The sequence below is a fragment of the Amaranthus tricolor genome, chromosome 14 (genome assembly GCF_026212465.1).
Source record: "Amaranthus tricolor cultivar Red isolate AtriRed21 chromosome 14, ASM2621246v1, whole genome shotgun sequence".
Classification (NCBI taxonomy): Eukaryota; Viridiplantae; Streptophyta; class Magnoliopsida; order Caryophyllales; family Amaranthaceae; genus Amaranthus; species Amaranthus tricolor.
In genome coordinates this window covers 7804173-7817419 of record NC_080060.1, presented here as the reverse complement: position 1 = coordinate 7817419, position 13247 = coordinate 7804173, and the positions used below count along the sequence as shown (strand labels likewise).

Below are 13247 nucleotides of genomic sequence, written 5' to 3'. Positions count from 1 at the left end.
TAGTGCTAAATCGGTGACAGCTTTGTATCGCAACCGTTTAGGATACATTTATAAGTTTGCCACTACTAGATAGGTCGAGACAAGCGATCCAACCACGACCGAACCTACATATTTGCAATATAATCGAGAGATCCAACCAAGACCGAACCTACATATTTTCACTATATAGATAAGATGTTGAAAGTTTGGTAAGCCGCTATTGAAAGAATTTAATTAGATGATACTTAACATTAAAACATGAGTATAGTATAATCTGACCGTGGTCTACTTGTGTGGACATAGGACACCAGTGGGCTCGGGTCCATAAATTCACGGGTTAAAGAGCGTTGACTTGCACATACACTTTGTTAGGTTTATTGTTTTTCAAAAAGTAGTAGGAGGATTAGCTCACTCAATATATATATAAGTCTATAACCAACTATTTTATCGATATAAGATTTTGTCTCACGCACATGTGAAGTATTTTCTAACAGAGTAGGGCCGGGTATCTACGGTAGAGGATGCCTTAACATTATACTTCCTCTGTTCTGTATTAGATGCTACATTAGCATGGGCACACAAATTAAGAAATCTGCTCACCTACAGTGTAGCTTACTGTTCACATTATAGAGTACTTCAGATTACTGTTGACAAAGTATTGTTCTGTATTAGATGATAATATTAGTAGCTAATTAATAATCAGAATTTCAAGATTATCACAAAAAAAAAAACTGATCATTATTCAAATAGACCTAATAAAAACTGATTAATATAAAAACAACATGCAAGAGTATCATTAATTAAAACATAACAGGTAAAAGGCTTAAATTAGATCTTAGTTTTCGAATTAAAAACCAAAGAAACAGGTAATCAAAATCATAATCAGATCAAAATAAACATGAAGTTAGACTACAAATGAGCAGATCAAAATCAAAATCATCATTAACATACAAAGAACAAACAAGATTATCAAGAAAGAAAACAGATCAGGTAAAGTACTAAAATCAGATCATGATTTTCGGATTAAAAACAAATAAAAGAGAAAATCAAAACACATAAGATAAATCAAAATCATAATTAGATCAACATAAAGCTGAGATAAATGGAAAAAAAAAAAAAGAAAAAAAAAAAACAAGAACTAGAGAAATTTTGGAAAACCCAGATGTAAAGCTTAACCAAATATAAAACCAAAGATCGGAAACAAAACCAGCTTTAATCCCTCTTTTCGTCAAATATAGTGAAAGAAAACCAAAGAAATGAAATCAGAAACAAACCCAAAGAATTGAAATCACAAACAAAGCCAAAGAGTTTAGAGTTAGGAATTTTCAGAGATTTAGAGAAACAGAGAATGAAAGAGAGAGAGAGAGAGATGGGGGGGGGGGGGGGGGGGAGGGAACGACAATTGAAGGGAAATGGGAAATGGGAAATGTGAGAGGGAACGACAATAGAAGGGAAATGGGAAATGGGAAATGGGATTAGGGTTAGGAGTGGGTAGGGGTTAGTTTATATAGTAAATTAATCAACGGTTAGATCAAGGCCGAATAAAATCCAATGGTTGATATCAATCCCACTATTAATATGGGGGGGGGGGGGGGGGGAGGGAACGGCAATTGAAGGGAAATGGGAAATGGGAAATGTGAGAGGGAACGGCAATAGAAGGGAAATGGGAAATGGGAAATGGGATTAGGGTTAGGAGTGGGTAGGGGTTAGTTTATATAGTAAATTAATCAACGGTTAGATCAAGGCCGAATAAAATCCAATGGTTGATATCAATTCCACTATTAATATTAGGAAGTTGGGAAGGTTGGTTTAAATGGGAGAAATAATTAATTGGGATAGTGTATTTAAATGGGGAAAATAATTAATTGGGATGGTGGGTTTAATGGGAGATTAAGTGAGTTTTTAATGGGAATAATAATTATGGAGAGAATATTAATTTTAGTTGGGAATACTTAAAGATTAAATAATGGTAGGTATAAAAGTAAAAGATGTATAGAGTAGGATAAAAATAGGGGTAGGTAGAATTTTAAATGATTGATTTATTACTAAAAATGGAAATGTAACAAGTAATATGAAATTACCAAAAATGAAATATATAGCAAGTATTATGGAACGGAGGAAGTATACTTGTTATAGTGATGGAGAAGCCAAAAGTTTGGGATTTTGTTTATGATGATCATAATTTATGGCAGCTTTATAGTTGTCAATGTTCTGGAATAAGTCGCTTTCCGTGGAGTTATTTGAACTGCTTGCAGAATTGTCAAGCATCTAGTACAGCTGGATTTGCCCTCTATTTTCACAATTCATTAACGTAATTATAATAACTTGTGCAATCCATACTCTAAAGTTCCTCCTAATAGTATTTCATTTAATGAACTGTGGATTCTTAAAGTCTGACTCAATTGTGTAGAAATGTAGTAATGGAATGGTGATGCAGCAACGGGAGTAATGTGATTATCTAGTGCCTAAATATCGATCAAAATTATAAGATATCCGTTGATACGTTTCAAAATGCGGTTCTTTACATGTTTATAATGCAGGAAATATCGGTTCATTTATTTTTAAGGTCTTACTTCCTCTCTCCCACATAAATAGCCCATATAGAATTGTTTTTAAAATTAGAAAAAATGAGTAGAAGAGGTAAAAGAATATTTCCTTCGTTCTTAAAAGAAGTTCTCACTAAGAATGTTTATGAGAATTAAGAAAAATGGAATATTTTAAATGGTGAATATATTATTTTATTAAACAATAAATTTGATAGAGGAAAAATGAGAATAATAACCATTAAAAAAATACTCTCTCTGTTTCATTTCAAATGTTTTATTTGCTTTTTGCATGTTTGTCAATACGCTAATTTAATACTAAATAGCGATAGTTGTGCATAATTAAAAATTATAAAAACTAGATATTAATAAATCTTAAGACAAATCAAATAAGATCTCATTTGACTATATTTTATCGCATAGATTAATAATAAAATACAAATTAAGAGTGATTGATGAATAGTAATCCAAAAACAAGGGACATTTGAAAAGAAAAGGAGTATTAAAAAAAAGTTAGTAATATGGAGATCATAAGCAATATAAAATATTAAAAGGAAGTTAGAGGAAGATATGTGAGGACCATAAGCACTATCAAAATGAAGATGAAAAAAGTTAATTTTGTCCCCAAATTTTGTGATACAAATAGAAAGATTTTTTATGGGAAAAATAAATGGAACAACCCAAAATGACCAATGGGAACAACTTTAAGAAACGAAAAAGGTATATTTTATGTAAATGTGGAAAAAAATATATGTGGATTAGATGAAAAAAAGTACAAATGTTACCTTGCTAATATCAACCGTGAACAAACATGTGATTTTTTTAGTCCTTTTTGACTTAGACTCGGACACGAAAACGCTTATTTTTAAAATTTTCAAATCTTATTTTGAATTTTTTTTTGAAAAAAGTTATTTTACTCAATTATCCTAGCAAATTGCATACTTATTAGATATAACATTACGATTTTATCGACTCATCATCTTACGATGAGATATGTTTATAAGTTGAGTGTCTTATTATCTAATGTAAATGTCAACGTAGTAAGTATACAAATAACATGTTAAACTTCAAAAAATTAGAGTAAAATAAAAGCTAAAACTATAAAAAAAAAAAAAAAAAAGTAGAGTAAAATAATAGCTAAGTAAAATTGGCATAACAAAACCGATAAACTTATAGAAATCATACTATACCTCTAAAAACTTTAGTTTCATTAAAAAATGAGCATTAATTAAGTGATTGTCACTTTATTATGTTTACTAAATAATCAATAATAATAACATTAAGGAAAATTTGATTTTAAAGATACAACTTTAACTCATTTGTTTTTAAATGTTTGAACTTTTGTTTATTTTTTAAAGACTCGAACTTTAGGGTGCATCCGCTTCTAAAGATTCCAATGACCTTTAACCGGTTGCATAAGTTTTTCTTCACTAAAAATAACTTTTTTCTTCCTCATTAATTGCTTCTCTGTTTTCATCTTCCTCATCCAAATTCAGCTTGTAAGCTTTCTTCTTCTTCCATCCTCAGCAAGCTACCCACAAATTCCACTCTTTGACCTTCATTAAAGTTGTCGAACATGACAACAAATCGAATACTTCTATACCCACCAAAAACTCACCAAACACTTGAATGATTTTTGTCGGATTTTATTATCCTAAATATATTTTGCAAATTTAGAGATATCCAGTTTAATTTGTTTGAGATTAAAGATTTTTATGGTAAAGTTATAAGACCCAATTGATTATTAGGTCATAAATTGAGGAAATTAAATTGGGGAATTAAAAATATGTGAAAAACCCAATTGATTATTAGGTCATAAATTGAGGAAATTAAATTGGAAAATTTAATAGCACTTGTTCAGCAAGCATTTTCTCTGCGTTAATCCCTTCATAAAGTTATGCTATAAATACCAAAGGTAATTCTCCATTTTTCTGTTTTTCTTTTGTTACAAATTAGATTGGATGTAGATGAGTAGTGAAAAATTAGGAACAAGAGTTTTGAGAACATTTCAATATGGATCTTTTGTGTTTTATTATGCTCTTTTAAAGACTAGTACAAAAATACAAAGAGGAAAGAGACCCCTTAATACAAAAGACCAATGGACAAAAACACAAATAACCCACACATAAGGAGAGAGAAATAAAAAATAAAATGTATAATGAATCAATGCTCTTCAATAGGAGTTCGATACTTCATCATCTTTCATTATTTTGCTACAGTTTATTTACAAATAGTTAAGAAATGGTGAAAGGAAAAAATGGTGAAGATGCCATTGTTGAGGAATGAAGAAAACTTGGTTGAGTAGAAAAATCAGATGAAGAAAATAAAGGGAAGAAGAAGGTAACCTGATATTCCAGGTTACCAAAACCGGAGGAACCTTTAAAATCGAATACACCCCAAAGTTCCAGCCTTTAAAAAATAAACGAAAGTTCAAACCTTTAAAAGCAAATGAGCTAAAATTCGTACCTTTAAATTAAAATTAAAATTTCCTAACATTAAACATGATGTAAATTCCTTAATAATGCGCATGGCCGCATATCCAAGAAGCACGATTATGTTTAAAAATTATAATAAATCAACAAATATTCAACGATGTTAAGTAGAGTTGCTCAAAACAGATCAGATAATCCGATATTTACCCGATCTATCGAACCTGACTTGACACAATTTTAAAAAAATTTAAAATTATGTAAAATTAAATGTGGACACAAAACTTGATTCTAAATTGACTTGAAACGCATAACCCAAATGTTACCTGATAACCCGAATGAACACCTCAACAATTAATTAAAACTTTAAATTGTACGATTTCAAAATAAATTGAATGCTATAATGTACTTTTATACATTTTTATTAAGAATATGCAAATGAAAATATTGAAATATAAATGCGTGGTAAAGGAGAACGATGCAAGGGCCGGAGATGTATAGTTAGTAGTAGGTAGCATAATTAAAATGGGACATGGAAAAATATTGAAGTCGTTATACATATGTGTCAGGCACTTGTCTTGTTATGGATGATTATCGTTTGTTTCAGAGATCTACATTGCATAATTGTATTTTTTTTGCCTTTATTGGTCAATTTGAGATATTTGTAATCTTTCAACACAAACTTTCCATTACAAGAACATATAGTTATCAACGAACCATCAGTTGTGCAAGGTGCTAACATCTATTAATTTAAGAAATAGAGTATCACATTAAAGAGAAGAAATTTAAACAATGAAAAAAATGATTTATTTAATTAGAAGACTTAAGTTTTATTAGCTAGAACCCTAAATTCCTAAATAACATTGTTTTAATGTAGCAAAACTCACAAACAAATTGAAAATCAACCCCAAACAAGGCGAATTCACGCATCTAAATCCCTTACTTAATGAGTGTTTTTTAAAGTTAACAAAGCGAATTCATGGTACTAGCCAGGAGAATTTTCATTTACGATCACAGTTTTAAAATCGAGTATGAGAGGGGGGCCACACGTCGTCACGCATCTATCATAATTGAGGACTGTGATGATCCTGACCAAATGTGCATAATTGGTATTGCAATAAGTGAAGCCCGTCCGTGCCTATTTGTCCTACTTCTTAGACTTCACAATCAAGAATAAAATTGAACCAAAAACATTTTGTAATGCATATTCTCCTAGTCTCAAGGCTTTTTGCAATTTTCAGTTTATTCAAATCCACACTTCTTCCAATAATTCCAGAAAACACAATATTTGTTGTTTTTTGTACATGGTCGTACATAGTAGTTGTCAAGAAGTGGAGCGTCTTATCAATATTTATCGATCCTATGATCATAGTCATAATTAGTGTGACTTTCAATTTGAGAAGTTAGACCATAGCTTCTTAAAGGAGATAAGGGATTGTATCAGTGTGACTTTCAATTTGAGAAAAACATGCAAAAGAAATTAAAATAAACAATCCATAACACTTCGAAGTGATCATGACCAGAGTAAGGCAAGAGAAGCCAAGACTAATAACATAAACCATAGAAATATAAATAATATCATAAAAGTTAGAGGTGTTCATTCGGGTGATTGGTTCGGTTTCAGACGGGTGTCATCCGGTTCGGTTGCATTTCGGATTGGTTATTTTTCAACTGTGTGTTACAATGAGTCACACTCGGGTTGAGTCGGTTAGTCACGGTTCGGTTGGAGATCGGTAATTCAAGCTATCGGGTTAGTATTGGTTCGGTGTCGGTTGAAGTTCGTGTCGAGTGTCAATCGGTCTCAGGTTGTCATCGGTTACTAATTGGTTTGGTTTTTTCGGGTACAGATCGGGTTCGGGTTTTTTTTAAAAAAAACAGAATTCGGCTATGTATTACTAATTACTATCGATCGAATCAATATCAAATTAAGTTATTAGTCATTTTTTAATTGATGACAAGATTGCCTTTACTTAAAGCAAAATAGTTAAAATGCAAATCAATTAAAATCATTATTACTTTGTTACTTTTACTTGTTTGATCGGAATAAAATTATAAAGTTATATCAATTTTCATCTAATTCGATTAAAAGTAGTTAAATAAACATTGACCATTGATTATTAATTCTAAATATATGAAACCATGTATTTATAAACTTTAATTTATTAAATATCTAACACTTTATTAGATTAACTAATAAGATGATTGAATATGAGTCTATCATACTTCTATGTTAAAAATTGTTTCAGGTTTACAGTAGTTCGATGTAAAATTCATTCGGGTTAAGTCGGTTTTAGCCGGATCGAATTCGATTTCGAGCATGATTCGGGTCGGATATGACTCGGTTGGTCATTATTAGGTTCGGGTAATCTCGATTAACGGTTATGTGTCGGTTACAAAAATCGGTTACAGCTCTGGTTCAACTTTCCCATTTTTGGTTGTCAACCAGTTTGGATACAATTTCGGTTCGGGTACTGTCAGTTCGATAAACCTAAAAAAGAACACATTTTGGGGTCGGTTTACTTTCGGTTTCGGTTCGAATTTTCGAGTCGGGTCACTTTTGGACAGCTCTAATAAAAGCATAAACAATAATCATACCTATGTCAAATACGTACTCAATAAAAAAAATTTATGATAATTTTATAGCTTCAAGATATGTTACATACTATTAACTCAAATGCGAGTCATTTACGTTAGAAGTGTGTATATGTAATCTTCTTTATATCAACATCAAATATATTCTATTTGAAATGAAAAAATAATAATGAAATTTGAACCCACACAACTATTTTATAAATTTGATTTTTAATACATTGTCAAAGAAATAACTAAAACATAAAAATTTTAACTGATAATTGTAAACTGAAAATAGTTATCTACATTATTGAAACGTTACTTAAACTGTTACTTTATGAGCATTTGATATTTTTTAAAGTTAGGTTTAACTTTTAACTAAATTAATTCATTAATAATTATTTAAATTGCTATCCTGAATTTTCAAGTGTTGTAATTAACATATTTTAACAAATGTTTTATACCCAAAAATTTAGGTATACCATGTTTCATCTTGGTAGGCAATGTGGGGTTTTACAATCTTGTCTCAACTGAATTTTTTTTTAAGTTAAAATTGGGTGTTACTAAAGTTCACCATCCTTTTTATTTTATCGCCGCCCCTTCTTTATGAAATTACAATTTTGCCCTTAGAGTTTTAATAATTACAAAAATGCCATTGTACTTAAAACATGTTTAATAATTGTAAATCCCATTTAAGAATACTATTATCGCTTAATAATATTATTATCGGAACTTTATATATATAGAATTTTCAGAGATGTTCTTGTATTATATACGAATTCAAATACGGTACTATCTCTCTAAAACTTCCTAAACACACTACGTTCAGTTGAATAAGCTAGAACTCTTCATCGAACGATAATGGCATACGAAAACGAGCATGATAACGATTCGATAAGTAAAAATTCGATTCGAATTTAAAAAAAAATAAAAATTCTAGGCTGAGTCGCACTTTTTGTGCGACTGGTTCAATATATTTTTTTTTTAATTTTTACTTTCTAACAATTAAAATTATTTCGTGTAGTTTATATATTTTTTTAAGTAGTTATTTAATAAATGTTGTGATAAATTTATTATATTATGATAATGTTATTTTAATAATTATTGTAGTGTTGTTTTTAAAATTTTAGGGAAGAAGAAAAAAAAATGAATAGTACCAGTCGCACAAAAAGTGCGACACAAAAAGTGCGACTGCACCTAGGATGAGTCGCACTTTTTGTGCGACTGGTACTAAATATTTTTTTTTAGAATATCGAAGTATTAAATTTATTTCGTGTAATTAATATATTTTTTAAGTAGTTATCTAGTAAATGTTGTGATAAATTAATTTATTTTAATTCATTATATTATGATAATGTTATTTAAATAATTAGTGTAATATTGTTTTTTAGATTTAAAATATATATACATACATATATATATATATATATATATATATATATATATATATATATATATATATATATATATATATATATATATATATATATATATAGACATATATATATATATATACATATATATATATATATATATATATATATATATATATATATATATATATATATACATATATATATATATATATATATATATATATATATATATATACATATATATACACATATATATACATATATACATATATATATATATATATATATATATATATATATATATATATATATATATATATATATATATATATATATATATATATATATACACTCACATGAATAGTAGCAGTTGCACAAAAAGTGCGACTCAGCCTAGGTGGAGTCGCACTTTTTGTGCGACTGCTACTATTCATGTAATTTTTTTTTTAATTTTTTTTTGTTTAATTTTTTTTAATTAATTTTTTTTTTCATAAATGTTTTAATAATTTTTTTTATTTTTATGTATTATTATATTATGATAATGTTATTATAAAAATTAAATATAATTTAGTGGAATTATTTTTTTTAAATGTTTAAATATAAATTAAATAACACACTTATTATGTGCAGGACTTTGAAAATTTAGGGAATGATGTAGATTATTTCGATAGATTTGTTACCGATAGAGAATTTGAATCTGTATATGATTTACATGCTTGGGCTGATGAGATAGCACTAACAATTGGTTTTCAATTTACACGTGCTTCATATAAACAAAAGGAAGGATGTTATAGAATTAGTTTGTACTTAAGATGTCACCGCTATGGTAATATATATGGTAATATAAGGGGTGATTTGCATAATTTAGACAATGTTGTCCGGCCTGGTTCAAAAAGTAGGGCTTGTGGTTGTAAATTTATGATTATAGGAACTAGTCCAAAACCAGGGGAAAGACCTTGGACGGTTAGAGTGTTTCCGGGTGAAAAAGGAAGACATAACCACCCGTTCTTCACGTACAGAGATGGTCAAATAAGAGTAAATAGGATGACTGTCGATATTAGGCAGCACATACGAGATCTCAGTGCAACTGGCATGCAACCAGCGTTTATAATGACTTCAATTAGAAGAAATTTTCCTGGGTTTTTTGCTAGTATGAATCAAATTTACAATGTAAGGCAATCAATCCGGAGAGAAGAGATGGGAGGTAGAACTCCTCTTCAACACTGTCTGTATATGGCCACGGAGCACAATTATGTAGTCTGGACAGACGTGGATAGTGAGGGGCAGTTGAGTAGATTATTGATTGCGAATCCAACATCTATCCAGATGATACGTTCTTGGCCCCATGTTGTGTTGATAGACACAACGTACAAAACGAATAAGCAGAAGTGGCCCCAATGCGAAATCATTGGAATGACGCCAACAAATCATAACTTCTTGGTCGCGTTCTATTTGATGCGAGATGAGGCGTCTGTGTCTTATTCTTGGGTGTTGGAGAGGTTGTGGGATATTTATGGTAGAGTCCAGAAGCCCGACGTAATCGTAACGGATCGAGATGAGGGGTTGTCTGCAGCTATTAGTGTTGTATATCCAGGTGAACATGTTTTTAATATCACTTATTGTCATTCAATGTACATATGTTTGACTTAATTTGACATTTATGTTTAATGCAGGTGTACGGCATTTATTGTGCTTATGGCATATAGGCAACGACGTGGAGAACATGATCGATAAATTGTGCGGCGGGAAGAAAAATCAACAGGGGCAAATATTCAGGCAAGCAAAATGGAACCCCTTAGTAAACAGTCTGACGATCCCTGAATTTGAAAACAGATGGGAAGGGATTGTGTCTTCTTGGTCGATTAGGAACAGAAAGGTCGTGCGATACTTGGCTGGAACATGGATTCCTCACAAGGAGAAATTTGTGCGTGCGTGGACGAACGATTGTTTACACTTGGGTAACCAGTCTACCAGTAGAGTTGAAAGCCAACACTCTTCCTTCAAGTACTACTTGGGTAGCGGTAACAGCTCATTCGATGCGCTATTTAAAAGAGCACACGCACAAATAACGAATCAACAGTCAAGGATAAGGCAAGCTTTGGAGGAATCTAGGAATTCCATTTCAGGGACGTCGCGACTTAATTTTCTCAGACTGTTGTATCGTCATGTTTTCATATTTGCATTGGAACAATTGATGATGGAGCACAACCGGATGTTAAACTTGGGTAGTATTCTTTTTCAAAAATGCAGTTGTGTCATTCAAAAAACCCACGGATTACTATGCGCGTGTTACTGTTACTTGTCAATCAGGTCTAATGGTGCTTTGTACTTGGACGATATACATCCGTTTTGGAGAACGTTAAAGTACTTAGAGCCAGAAGAAGACGCCAGCGAAGAAGTACGACACGCAAACGCCGATGATAAGGAGTACTTTCAGTCGTTGGTGGATGAAGTTTTAAGAGCCGACCCCTCAGTTGTACGGTGCATGTCTCAGGTACTTGAACAAGAACTACACCCTGATGGAGCAGATATGCCTGAGTCACAAGCAAGTCCACCGAGGAAGGGAAGACCAATGACAAGCAGAACCCTGAGGAGAAACAAAAGTGCGTTTGAGTACAACAGCTTGTCCTCAAGGGGTCGCGGATCCAGATCTTCATCGCGCGTTAGATCTACTGGTAGATCTAGCAGTCGGTCGCACCAATCGTCAGCTGGAATTAAGTTCAGTTTCGACTTATCAGGTACCCTTATTTGTTTCCGTATACTCTTATATTTTGTAGGTCAGATGAATGATATTAATATATTGTTATTGTTTCAGATGCTTCATCAAGACGCGATTTTTCACATTTTCCGTGGCCAGATTACATTCCGTTTATTCTTCCGCCATATCTGTTTGACTGGATTGATGTCATCGGTGACGGTAATTGTGGTTTTAGAACCATTGCCGTCACAGAGTTAGGGGGCGAGGAAGCATGGCCTCTTTTACGACGTGCAATGAGTTTGAAAATGGAAAAGCATAGAGAGCAATATGAACGCGTGTATCTATCAGATGATTTGGTTGAGGAGAACAGGGGGAACGCATGGCATAAACAAACTTATACATATTCTTTGGGTTAATAGGAATCATTATGTTCAGCTTTTAATGAACGATGATTCATCTCCGCTGCCGCCGGTCCAGCAAAATTGGAGAGCAGCAGCTAACAATTCATGTATAGACTTAGAGATACAGTATCGCAACAGGATATTACTATGGAATAGACTCTGCGGGATACAACGAAAACAAAATAACACCACCGAAGACGCGGTCAATTTAGATACTCCTTAGTGTTTATTGTAGTGATTGTACTTGTTGTTATCATTTTATTAATTGTGTTCATTGTAGTGATTATATTCATATTATTAATTCCATAATTTCAATAGTCAATAAATATGTAAATGAATGTTAAGCAATACGTAATAGTCATAGTCATATTCATATTCATATTACAACAAAAAAATTTGTTCATTAATACAAATTCCATTAATGTCTATTAAGGACTGTGCCCTCTAAATGAACATATAATTTTTTTTTTCCTTCGAATGAAATAAAATAAAAATTACCTCGAATTTTTGTTGACGACTTCGATTCCAAAGCTTTAGCTCCGATTACTTTTATGTGAAGAATTTGAGTTTATGGAAGTGATGAGAGTGTTATTGAGTGAATTTTAAGTGTTTTATAGAGGTTTTAAGGTAAGTGGCATTTTCGTAATTTTTTAAAGTTCAGGGGAAGATTCGTAATTTCATTAGAGGGTAGCGATAAAATGAAAAAGATGGCGGGAAATAAGAATTGGGTTAAAATTTTAAAAATTTATCGTAATTAGTGCATAAAGAAAGTGAGGTAAGCAAAATTGGACTGTTGTGGAAGGAAAGAGCCACTGAATTACAAAAGGTAAGATTTCAGTGTCCCCTTATGCTGCACACCCTGACCCGCCCGTGCGGTATTCTCTCAATGACTTGGAGTATTTGGATTTTAGAGTCATGATTGCAAATGCTAGTTGTTTTTGTTTTTGAATTTTCTTTTCATAAATTCATTTTTTTTCAAAATTTTTATACCCTTTCGTTCTATTTAATACTTTTCTGTTTCAAAATATATGCTACATCATAATTATTAACATTATTTATTATTTAAGTTTATTTTATATATAGCGGCAAATGTATAAGGAAAAATATAGTCAAGTGGAATCTTGTTTGAATCATAATCACATACTTTCATAATATTAACGTTTTATAACTTTTAGTTTTGTATAGTTCAAAATATGAATGATCAAAAAACGCGTTAAATTGCATAAAAAGTAAAACATAGCAAGTATAGT

General features: G+C 31.2%; 1 protein-coding gene across 1 annotated transcript; it reads left to right on the top strand.

The window, feature by feature from the left end:
• Window positions 1–5930: 5930 nt before the first annotated feature.
• LOC130799241 (uncharacterized) lies at window positions 5931–12012 on the top strand. The gene is made up of 11 exons (XM_057662348.1): window positions 5931–6095; window positions 7198–7214; window positions 7361–7424; window positions 9529–9597; window positions 9827–9861; window positions 10050–10367; window positions 10419–10492; window positions 10572–10774; window positions 10904–11112; window positions 11209–11447; window positions 11714–12012. Exons 1-11 carry the CDS (start codon window positions 5931–5933, stop codon window positions 12010–12012), a joined length of 1692 nt encoding a protein of 563 aa, XP_057518331.1.
• The last annotated feature ends 1235 nt before the right edge of the window (window positions 12013–13247 follow it).